Source organism: Accipiter gentilis, chromosome 3 (genome assembly GCF_929443795.1).
Source record: "Accipiter gentilis chromosome 3, bAccGen1.1, whole genome shotgun sequence".
In the NCBI taxonomy this organism is placed as follows: domain Eukaryota; kingdom Metazoa; phylum Chordata; class Aves; order Accipitriformes; family Accipitridae; genus Astur; species Astur gentilis.
This window is the reverse complement of record NC_064882.1, coordinates 34,241,637-34,253,896: the sequence shown is the minus strand read 5'-3', so window position 1 is coordinate 34,253,896 and position 12,260 is coordinate 34,241,637. Positions and strand designations below refer to the sequence as shown.

Genomic DNA, 12,260 nt, shown 5'->3' with positions numbered 1-12,260 from the left:
CAGAGCGGCGGCGGCGCCGTGGAGGGACGGAGGGGGAGGCGGCGGCGGCAGCAGCAGCAGCAGCACGTGCCGCGCGGGGCGGCGGTTGAGGTGCGGGGGGGGGCGGGGGCTGGCGGGGGAGCGGGGTGAGGCGGCAACGGCCGCAGCCTGCCGCCGCGGAGGAGCGGGGGTGGCGGGCCGGCCGGCCGGCCTGCCTGCCTGCCTGCCTTTCCGCCCCGTGTGGCCGGGTCCGTCCCCCCCCTCCGCCCTCTCAGGCGGCTCCCGCACACTGGACCCGGCGGTGAAGGGACTGCGGGGGGGGGAGCGGGGCGGAAGGGCGGGGGGGTCGCGGCGGGTAAGCGTGAGCCGCCGCCTGCGAAGCGTGTCGGCATGGGGCGGGGGGGGGGGTGCTAGTTTCAGCGTGACTGGTTTCCCTTGTGCTCGAGGTATCGGGCAAAATGAGTTTTTCCTTCTGATCTTGGACATCAAACTGCTTAAGGCTTTCTGTGAGCGGATCCACAGCTGCGTTTCCCTTCGGCCGTCCGAGCGCTTCTTTCAAGCGGTAGATGTGAGATCTCCTCCTTGTTCTTCTAGGGCTGCACTTGTGTGGGGAGGAAAAAGTTTGTACCCAGTTTATAGAAGCTACCGACCGACCGCCGACATGGTCGTTTTCACATGCAACGCGTGTGGAGAATCTGTGAAGAAAGCGCAAGTCGAAAAACACGTGAACATCTGCAGAAACTGTCAGTGCCTTTCTTGCATGGATTGTGGCAAAGATTTCTGGTAGGTAAAGGACGGGAAATAGCCTTGCTGACTCTGCAGTGGTTGTCACAAATACAGGATTTTCCTATGGTGTATTAGAATTAAATTTGGCGATTTCTGAATAATTTGTATTTGTATTTAAAAATTCTACATGTTTTTCATATAATTTCAAGCTTAATCATCCAAGTTTGAACCACAAGGGCAAACTAAACCACACAGTAAACAGAGTTGCAGTTTCTTCTTTTACAGTTCGAAGTGACAATGCTTTCAGTTTCTGATCATCAACAACTGTTACTTATTCTGCTGCTGCAGCAGAGAGAGTGAGATTGGCGATAACGTCAAAAATTCTGAATTTTGTTGTCACTTCTTAGAACTCAGAAGAAAGGAGTGCTATCTGCTGTCGAAATATAAGTATATGAATTTGCATAAGAAAATAAGATTGTCCTCAAATAACAATTTTGTTTCTCAATACTTCACTGACAAAAGATTAAGATCTACGTCACTAATTCCTTTTGGGGCGCACTTACACGTTGGTCAGAAGTACGCTACCACATTAGTATATCTATAGGAATTAGGTTTTTTGCAAGCGTTTTTCACCTGCTTCTCTAATTTTAAAACATGTCAATGTGAGTAGTAAAACACAGATATGCATTAATAGCTGTGCATACATTACATGTACAAATGTGCATAAGTTATACCATCATTAAGAAAAGAAGCAGTATGCTGAAGACTCAAGATCTGATTTTGTAAATCATAAATTTTCACTGAAGGCTGTAGCATGACAGAAGTGTCAGCAGTCTCATAAGCATGTACTTTAAGCACATCAGACTTTACTCATATGAGCCTTGACAGTGTTAAGGTTTAAATGATAGATGCTACCATCTGTTACTTCAATTTGTTGATTACATAAGTCCTGCATAGTTTGAAGGACTGAAACACTTTAGTGAACTACAGTTAAAAATCTCCTGTGTTCAGGGGTGACGATTATAAGGAACACGTGAAGTGTGTAAGTGAAGACCAGAAATACGGTGGTAAAGATTTTGAAGCCAAAACTAACAAAGGAGATGCTAAACAACAGGAGTGGATTCAGGTAAGGTTTGTATTATATACAGATATGATAAATAACTTTTTCTTATAACTGTTAAAGACACAAGAGAGGCTATACTGGATCAAACCAGAGATCTGTTTTTCCCAGTATCCATGGCTTTCTTTTGGCAATTGCTTGGTAGGTCTATTGCTTATCCTGGTAAGAAACTCACCTTTTGTTTGGTTTGAATCTCTCTCTTACTGGTTGGATTTAATGTTCCCTAGTTCTTGCATACAAAGAGGCACTGATCATTGTCCACCCTCTTCATGCCACTATACTTTTGTAGACCTCTGTCAGGCATCTCTCCCCATCTCGTAGTCTCTGTTCCAGGCTGAAAAGTCCTATCCTCAGTTCTTCATATGTGAATTATATTTTTAGTCCTCTGAAGTCTTCCCAGTTCTACTGTATCCTTGTGAAATGAGGTTACAAGAACTACGTACGGATGAACTGTAGATTTACTCTGTGTCATAATGATGTTCTCTGTGTCCTTCTTAATTCCTTTCTTACTGATTTTTGGATGATCTATTTTTTTTTTTTTTTTTTTTTTTTTTTTGACTGCTGCTGATCATTGTGCTGGCATTTTCATGGAATTGGCTGTTTTAACCCCAAGATCTTGTGTCTAAGCTCCAGTTATTGACTTAAAGCCTGCTGGTTTAGATGTGAAGTTAGGATTCCTTTTCCTATGCACGCTGTTTTACATGAATTTGTGTTGAATTTAATTCTCCTTCTTATTACTTAGTCACTCATTCTCTTAAGATCTTACTGGAATTCTTCACAGTCCTCAGCCTGAGTAGCATAGCATCAGGAAAATTTTCCTGCCCTCTATTCAGATATTTTGTAAATACGTTGAACAGCAGAGGCCCCAGCATGGATGGAAATGTCTCTACCCCTTCTGTCCTACCCTTCAAGTAGTTACTTATCCTATGCAAGAACCTACCCTCTTATGGCTGTTAGTTTTCTTTAAAGGTTTTAGGAAGTAACTCTCAAAACGCATTTTTTAAACCCCATTAGATATAATTAGGTAGATACCTTTATCCATGGATTTGTTGGTTTCTGTCTCATATTGAACACTAACAAAGTACTAAGCTACATGTATGCTCAAGGCATGTGAATAATACCATTGAAGTCAATCAGTGCCATTGTTGAGATTCAACATTGTTTAAGTACATTGTTCAAAGGCAGTATGATGTGAATGCTATTGCTTATGAAAATTGTTAGCCTTCCTCAATAGTAAGTACTTTCTACACAGAAAAGTGAGGGATTATTGCAGAACGTCCTTTTCTGGTAGTCTTAACACATCCACAAAACCTTTCAGTAAACAGATTTTCAGAAGTACAGGAAAGCTTTCCAGTGGACACATCTTTAAATATTGGGAAGCTCCGAGCCTTTTTTCCCCCACAAGCAGCAGTGTTGTTAAAGTAACTGCCATAAGGCCCTGGCCTAACCTCCTCTGTTCTCTTGTGCTGGCACTCATAGCATAGGAATATGTCTGAGCTGTTCTTACAGGGATTAACGGTTGTTGGAGCTGGCACTGCTGCCAAAAGAAATGCATGTCAAACTGTAGCCTCAAAGTTAGCCTGATTTTTCACAATTAACTCCAGAAGTTTGCAAAAACTAATTGGTTGACTATTGCTTTTCTTAATGCGGGTCTTTTTCGTGCTGCAAGAATCTCCTATGTGATACTGTTACTTTACTTTTAAATGTTTATATTACAGGTTGTAACTTGTACATCAGAAAGCATTGGTGGGCAGTCCTGCTTGCCTCTGCTTACTATATAGGTATAAATATTTATATAGATAACTTTGACGCATCTTAATGATCTATGATAAAACCAAAGGTTAGTGTTTTTCCTGTGGGTATTGAGCAGTTCTTTTGAGCAGGCTATACAGGCTGTGGGGACTGGGTGATTTCTATCCAATGCGTTTTCGACTTGCGTACCTTGCATGTATCGTTTGATTATTGTGCTGCTTTGCTGATTTAATTCTGTTTTTCTTCATTCAGAAAATTCATGAAGTAATGAAGAAGCCAAACATAAGCCCTAAAGTGCGGAACATTCTGGAGCAAATGCGTGTCTTTGATAATATTCCAAGAAAAAAAGTAAAGTTTCAGGTAAGTTTTAATAGAGATTTGTAGTAATCCATGTAGTAAGCTTAAAAATATACTTTTTTAGCGAGCACCGCTCTCTTTTAACAAAGGCGGGACAAACTGCTTATTTGGGCATTGGTAAATAGGTGGTGTAATAGCTGAGTTTCAAATAGGCAATGTTTGTAAAATAAATCTCCTTGCTTAAAACGACTCTCTGTGTGCCTTTTTAATCAGGTATTAATGCAGAGACTCACCATTCAAGCTTAATCTCCATGTGTAGGCTTGTTCTTTTTTTAATACCTTTCTTTTTTTTTCCTATTTGCAATTTCTATTGAATGTCCAAATTCTTAGACACACTTTTAAAGGATTCTTATTCCTGTGGCTTTGTTTTTTCCTGGTAAAGGCAAGATACTGTTTTGAGAGTTTTCCTGTTGCTCAGTGTTCTGACAGAATCACCCACACTGCATACTTCACTAAACTTTGCATCGCAGCCAAAGCAAATTCCAAATGTTTCATGTGGTATCAGTAAAGAATTACTGACAAGCTGGCCTTTTTTTTTTTTTTTTTTTTTTTCCTCTCCCTGTTCTGTGCCTCAGATTGTGAGGCTGAGAGAAGATCATGATTGCTTCCAAAGCACTCACATAGAACCTAATAGAGCTGCGGTGAAATTGCTGCTAGTGAGCTGAAGGTTAGAATACTTTTCTGCAAAATTAATGTTCTAAGCAGGGAAAGTGATATTGTCAAGAAGCCTCTTTCTTTTTTGTAAGAATGTTGCAGTGGAAGATGAAAAGTTTTTGCAGTTAACTGTTCCAATTTACTAAGGCAGCTTTCCTGGGATTTTCATTGCAATGCAAAAATCGTTACATTAGGTCTTACTTAGAATCCCACATTCCTGAAAGTTGATCTGTTGCTGATAGTGTAAGCATATTATCAGTAGAAATTTACTGCTTTGTTCTCATTTTCAGCAGTAACTCCTGCAATAGCCCCAATGACTTCCAAATGTATGCATTGACATAGTTGCTTAAATTTTACTTTTCTGTAATAAATTAAGGTATCCATTTAGGAGCATGACCTTTTGTCCAGTACAAAAATAAATAAATAAGATCAGATCCTTAATGTTTTAACTCATGGGAACAGCCAGAAGGTTTGGTAGGACATTAACATAACCAGCTGTATTCAAAAGCTTGAGGATTATCTTTTCCATGTATTTACCTCTGGATTACTGTTGGTGAGGCAATTGAGAAGCACGGTATAGCCTCGTAACAGTATGCAGGCATTATGCAAGGCTATTTAGCATGAATGTTTAAGAGATTCATAGACACTAAACGTCTAACCAGATCTTAATCAGTAGAAGTGATTAGATTCTTAAGTGAAAAATAAAACCAAGAACCAAATGTAGGGCAATCAAGAAAAAAGTCGGAGATGCACCTTTTCAGTTATTGTTGGGTTTTTTCCTGCACAGAATTGGATGAAGAACAGTTTGAGAATTACTGACAGCACTTTGCAAGACCAGGTGTGGGATATTTTCTCTGAAGCAACCAGAAACGTAAGTTAAGTTAGAGGTACAACATCGTACAACAGGAATGCAGTCAAAAATGCTGGAAGGAAAACCTTTCAGACTCCCTTTGTAGACGTTAGCAGAAATATTGTCTCCCATTGTTACAGTGGATTATGTTATAATGTAATATTCCTAGGCTAAATTGCAAATTGGTGGAACATACTGTTGCTGAAGTAGTTATGCATACTGGGCAGGTTGTGATTAAAAACCTGGACACAGTGACACGATTGTGACACAATAATCAGAAGGCTAATTTAACTTTATTCTGTGCTATTAGTACATAAGGAAAGGGAAAAACACTACTTCTATCTTTGGTTCCAGTCTTTCACCACGCACTAAGAAGGAATAAAACGACGTCTTTTCAGAACTTTGTTGGCCTCAAATTTGTGTGTATTGGAGTGGGAAATAAACAGCACCTGGTTCACGTAATTTATTAGTGGAGAGAGATGAGATCCTTCAGTTTGTGGTGCAAATTCCTTGCACTTCTGTGTCCAAATCGTGGACTCACACTGACCTTTTTTCTCAGTGCCTGATTCTTTGCTATTTCAGTACTAGTTTAGCATGTTTTGGTAGGGTGTTGTTTTTGTTTGTTCACATCTATTACTGCTACTAGAAAGCTGTTACAGAAGCTTATTTCTCTGTTGATGTAAAGGTGCTCTCCCCTGCCCCCCAGCTTCTTTTGAGGAAGAATGCAGGCATAGCTTTGACATTAATCCCCTGTTGATCATGATTCATGTTCCTGATTTGATGATTCCAGTTAAATCTATTTGTAGTTTTTCTGAACAATCCAAATATAAGAGCCAGGAGGGACAGAAATACCTTTTTTTAAAGGATATGAATATAACATAAACTCTGGGCACTGAATTTCAAGTGCCTTGTCTTGCTGGAACATTAATTCTGAGTCGATACAACTTTACTAAAATCATAAGCAGTTCCCTCTTGATTTAAACTGATTTTTTTAAAAAATAAATCTTGACTCAACAATTATTTTAAACACAAGTAAACAATTTACATTTTCCATAGAATATAGCATTAAAGTAAAATATATAACAAAACTTTATTGCTCAGATCATTTCAACGCACCTTTAAGAGATCTTAAAAACATCTCAAGGTAGTCTTTGTAATACATACCTTGAAGCATATGTACTCAAAGGAAGTTCTTAAGTGGAATTTGAACTGAATTGAAATTACTATTTACAAAAACATGTTGGTATTAAGTTCCTTCTATAAACATGCATTGTCTTTCTAAATAACCACATTAACATTTCAGTAATTGTATTTCACTTGTTATTAATAAAATTAAAGTTTAATTTAAATATAAAAATGTTCATTAATATATTAATTTTTCTACAAGAAATTTATTACAAGCCCAGGAACATTTAAAAAAACCCAAGTATGTTAAGGTGAGAAAAGTACAATTAAAACAACCAGCAGCACCTTTATTGACATCATGCAATAATAGTTTGTTGTCCCAGACATATCCCAAGACAGGGAACTGGATGGCAAAGCTAAGATCATTATTCAAGGTCCATGTATTTGGGAATAGGTTCTGTATCTTGCTGTAATATGCTGTATTTTTGTCTGCGTAAATCAAAGAGTTGTCTCTCCCTTAACTTAATTGTGTTTAGCAAATATGTTAAAAAAACACATAGACAATTATTTCAAATAGAAATTATATATGTTGTTAGATAACATTTCTTCTGTGATGTTAAGGTAGTTAGCATTTAGGCTGTTAAGTTAAAAGAAGAATCAGCCACTATTTAGCACTATTTCTCAGGTAACTGATGTCACCACGTGTAAGCAATTTTACTGAATTCAGGATATTAGTGTTCTTCATGAATGAAGTAGCAGAGAAAAGTTGCAATGTCAGAAAAGGCATGTAAAAATTGTAATAATCTGTCTTTCAACAAAAGATTTCAAGTGAAAAAGAACAAGACAAACCACAACAGAAGAAAGAGGGGCAGTCTGCAGAAACTGAGGAAAAAACAATGGCAGAAGAAAATGGAATTACAGATGATAAAATTGAGAGGAAAAAGAATAAGAGAGAACGAAAAGAAGAGAGACAAAAGAACAAAAAGAAGGAGAAAAAAGACTTGAAATTAGAAAACCAGTCAGAAGTAAAAAAGAGTAAAAAGTCCAAAAAAGGAAAGGAGAGCTTGGAGAATGAATTTGAAATAAATGGAAATGGCCATCAGGGTGAAACAGAAGAGGAAACAAATGTAAAGAAACGCAAACATAAACATGCAGAAGGTATCCATCCTATACTTTTCTTGGTTTTTTTCAAGATGCTTTTTTTTCAATGCCTTAAAGCTCAATAATCTGCCTAAGTAGAATTTTTAAAGTAGTAAGTTACATATAAAAATTAGATTATTTTTTAGCACTGTGGTTGCACAGTCCTTTTATAGAATCTGAACCTCTTAGCAAATATAAGCTTATGTTACAAGAACAAAAATTTTAAGTCATGTCAGAACTTTTCTTATAGTTTTATAATTTTTTTGTGTATGTTTATCCAATTCCACCTCTAGAGGAACCTCATATCACAACAAAGAGAATGAAAACTGAAAATGTTTCAGAAGACATGGAAACAGAAAACACCAATGGCAATGAAGAAAATGCGGGAACAGATAAAGGTATTCTTAAAGGGGGAGTTTAGATAGTTTCAAAACTATTCTGCAAAAGACCTAGTGCAGAATATAAATACGGTGCTTTTGCAGCAAGCCATGAAATAAATTGTGCCTCAGTATACATACACGTGTGTAAATTCAATATGTGTATCTGTTCCAGAGTAAGTAACCTGTGCTACACTTAACACCTGATGCTGAATTACTTCTCTCATTTGTTGCTTCTGCTGGGCTGGCAACCTTTGGCTACGCTTGCCTTCACTGGGCGGTGAGGAATTTGACATGTTTGTTTCACCACAGCAGGTCTCTTCCCCGCTGCCATGCACATTAGCCAAAATAGAGGAAAAAGGGTAACAGCTCTCCTATCTCTTTGTATCTCTTGTATCCCCATTTTTGCTCAGTGCATCGCAAATTGGACTTCAGCTGCGTTGGACCTTCATTTATGTTTAAACCTGTTTAAGCCCATTATCCAAGACACTGTTACTGTTGGGGAATGTCTGTACTTGAACATACAGATTGTTTATTTGGAAACTACCAAGTAATGACCTCTGAAGTGGGTACTGTGTGAAATTGCCTACCTGTGCTCTAAGGATGAGGAGGCAGGATTTTCCCAACTATTTCTGTATCATGTAAGAGTTGCTGCTTAATAGCTGAAGCACACAAGTTAAGTAAAAGCAATCCTGACCGTAGTTGTTCAAGTAGTATGTTGGTTCTTCATGTCTATCTTATTATAATCTTCAGAAACAGCCTACTTGACTTTATGCTTAAGACAACCTGCTGTTGTAGGGTCAGTAAGATAACAACTGTTGTGGTAGCTGAACTGGTTCCAAAATTAGGAAATTGAAGATCTGGTTCCTAATAGAGAAGAAAACCTGGAAATAGCTAATTTTACTAATGATGTTGTACAACTAATTATTTTCTAGGTAAATTCAACTGGAAAGGAACCATCAAAGCTGTTCTGAAACAGGCTCCAGACAATGAAATTTCAATTAAAAAACTAAGAAAAAAGGTACTGTACAACATGGGAGTTTTTAATCTCCTTTGGTTTTATGAATTGCTTTCTGTAATGCTTAAGTTCATAAAATCCTGGCTCACATAAGCAAAAAGTTTGACATTATTTAACAGAATAGAAATTAACAGAATGTCAACTGAAGGACATGTTCTTTATTGCTTACTGGACTACAGAAGAAATTCAGTGCTAATTCTGCAAAGGAATAATAGCATAATAGATTCCATGCTACTTTTAATACAGTAACATGAATGTATTATTGCTTAAAGTGGAGTCATCTTTACTAACTCAAAACCATTTCTCTGTCTTTGTGCAGGTTATAGCTCAGTATTACGCAATAGCTGGTGAACATCACAAATCAGAAGAGGATATTCTAGTTATATTTAATAAGAAAGTGAATAACAATCCCAAATTTAAAGTTTTAAAGGACAAAGTTAAACTCCTGAAATAAGAGTTCCCATACTTTGATAACTTTTGCATTTTAATCTTGTAGACTGAGTCAAGCTGTACAAATATCATGCATTGGTCTCAATTTAAATATGTATGTAAGAGCAGAATTTAACTTTTAAGACTGGATTCCTCTTTTTCTAGATTTATCACAGAACACTTTCAGATATTTTATTTTTTTGATTTTATGGAAAATGTATATTTTTTGGTACAAGTTTTAAGAGGCATTGAGAATAATTGCTGCCTACTGTATTAAAGTTGTTCTAGTAATGGATATAATTCATAGGCATGAATGTTTATCAGGACCTGGGTTGTGTGGCTTTTTGCAGAAACTGTTTTAAGAGCAAATAGGATTTTCATATTCAAAAACCCACCATGGCATAAATGTTTTGTTATGCTGAAATTCAAAATGGTATCCCCTTTACGCACTGTAGCTAGTATATGCAGGCTTTAATAACCTGTTAATTCTGTGTTGTAAAATGCATAATTAAAGTGTCTGTCAAGTTTGTGTATGTAATATTGCACATTCAGTGAAGATCTGAAGACTGAGTTACCTGTATATGCATAGCTACTGAATGTTTTCATTAGTAATGCAACTGACTTCAGTATAAGTGGTCACATGGACTAAAAATTGACTGATGAAATAAATTATTTTAAAACACCACCATAAATATAATAAATCTTGCCACTTTACGATTGTATAGCAAATCCACAAATTTTACAAAATTTGAAGAGGCTGTTATATTGCAGCCAAAGAAACAATGTAGGCAGGCCAGAAATCTTACACATATGTAAGAGACAGAGTTACCTGGGGAAAGTTTCTTGGAAGTTTATAGGGTTTTAATCAGATGCAATATAATTCCAGATAGGGAGTTTCCTACCATGAAGTAATTGTTAAAAACAGTGGTAGAAAGCCAAAGAAAATTTCTTGCAGGAGGTGGTTTGGTGTTTTGGAAAATTGCATAGTGATTTCAAGCAGATACACTTTTATAAAATTCCATAATGAAAATATCTGAATTTATAGAAATACTGAATATATTAAAAGTATAAATATGAAAAAATTAACTGATACACTGGGTTCAGTTTTTCTGAGTACATATTTGTCTTGTTTATTACAAAAGTTGCAATAAAAATACTTAATAAATTTAAGATCTCTTCAATAAGTGTTTGTTGTTAATTCATGAAAATGGCTTTGGAGATAAATAGAATAAAATTTATTTACAGACATGGAGAGACTTTGAGAAGTTGTTTGAACATATTTCAAAAACTTGGATTCCTTTTTTTGTTTGTTTTTAATTTAGGAAAGGGCATATAAAAAAATAAGTCCTTGTCAGTGAGACTGAAATTAAGACAGTGCTGTTAACCTTTTCACTCACTGTATTTATTTTACAACAAATATTGTTACATTAAGATCCTAAATAGTTTTGTTACAGTAATTGTTACAGAGTTTGTTTGTTTGTATAGAATTAATTCCAAATTATGCCATTCTCTTATACTTTTCATCTTCCATTTTTGTTGACCACAGCACATTTGACACATGTATAGAAACATTTGCTGAAATTTTGCTGATGATCTTCTAAGTTCTTGTGATGACAGCAGCAGTTATGGGTGCAGTCAGCAGCTACTATAGTTGTGGTGGCTAATTCTGGGCCGTGCCTCCATCCTCCTTTCCCTGCCCTCAAACTAGGACCTAACCTTTATCTCTATCCAGCGCTTCAAAATGCCAGTCCCATGCCCACAAGCCAGGATGGTCTTCCTGCTGTCTGCCTCCAGCCTCATCAGCCAGCTGGTCCCAGCTGCCTTGGTGTGGGAGCTTATCTCACAGCTCAGGTCAGTTTCTGAACAGGGCAGCAGAAGGTTGCTCTGCCCAGTGAGTTGTGGAGTAGCAAACACTGGCCGTACCGCTGTTGGCAACCTGCATTACGCACACTTTTTTTTCATAAAGGCCTACTATTTTCTTGACATGCTCATCAGCTGCATGTTTTTTCCTTTTTCAAACTGGTAAGGGCAGTTTGGATTGTTTCTGGTATGCATTTAAAAGTAAATTTTCACAGCAAATTCTTACTTTGGAGTGTTGCAAGTTATCTTTTACAGCTTGGGGGAATAACAGTTTCTGCTCATGAAAAGCATCAGCATTTTCTAATCTACAGACAAAGAAGCTCATCTATATCAGATGGAAACAAGAGTCTAAAAGAACCTCTGAAGTTGTGCAACAGTTGTTTTTATTCAGTCTAACATAACCAGATACTTACTTGCTTCCTGTCATTGCAGAGTTCTGGTGTCTGATGCTCAGGGTTTACTTCAGTGATCACTGAACAAAGCAAAGCAGCAGACTAAATGTTCAGAAACATGACGCATCGGTTTAAAGCTGAAAATACAGAATAATACTGTAGCAAATCAACAGTATGCAGATGAGCTGAGTAGGATTTGACCTTGGCATTTTTTCCTGCAGTAACTTGTGATTCTTAATGGTTCAAATGCCTGACTTCCCCTGTGCATTGCCATGGTTGTGCTAGTAGTGCCTACGTGGGGTAGTAAATGTGACTTTTGCATCTTATTCTTGCCCTCTCTGTGTAAAGGGCAAAGCAGCACCAGCTGCCACTCAGGTTTTTCCTAATGATTTGGCAGACATGGATCAAATTAATGCCTCTTTATTGATGGTCACTAGTGGGAGCCTACTGTGAGTAAGTCCTGTAACAATTACAGTAGTTT

The 12,260-nt window shown here is 37.4% G+C and overlaps 1 protein-coding gene across 1 annotated transcript; it reads left to right on the top strand.

Moving 5' to 3' along the window:
* The first annotated feature begins 20 nt into the window (after positions 1–20).
* LYAR (Ly1 antibody reactive) lies at positions 21–10,697 on the top strand. Its single transcript, XM_049794733.1, has 9 exons — positions 21–90; positions 574–762; positions 1,717–1,831; positions 3,830–3,937; positions 5,376–5,459; positions 7,385–7,721; positions 7,997–8,101; positions 9,016–9,101; positions 9,418–10,697. Exons 2-9 carry the CDS (start codon positions 641–643, stop codon positions 9,550–9,552), a joined length of 1,092 nt encoding a protein of 363 aa, XP_049650690.1. The 5' UTR covers positions 21–90; positions 574–640; the 3' UTR covers positions 9,553–10,697.
* The last annotated feature ends 1,563 nt before the right edge of the window (positions 10,698–12,260 follow it).

Bases quoted from the DNA above. Each gene is read 5' to 3' on its own strand.
- LYAR (XM_049794733.1), top strand. From the start codon at position 641: ATGGTCGTTTTCACATGCAACGCGTGTGGAGAATCTGTGAAGAAAGCG. The intron at 763-1,716 runs GTAGGTAAAGGA...TCCTGTGTTCAG, and splicing joins GATTGTGGCAAAGATTTCTG to GGGTGACGATTATAAGGAAC. The intron at 1,832-3,829 runs GTAAGGTTTGTA...TTCTTCATTCAG, and splicing joins AACAACAGGAGTGGATTCAG to AAAATTCATGAAGTAATGAA.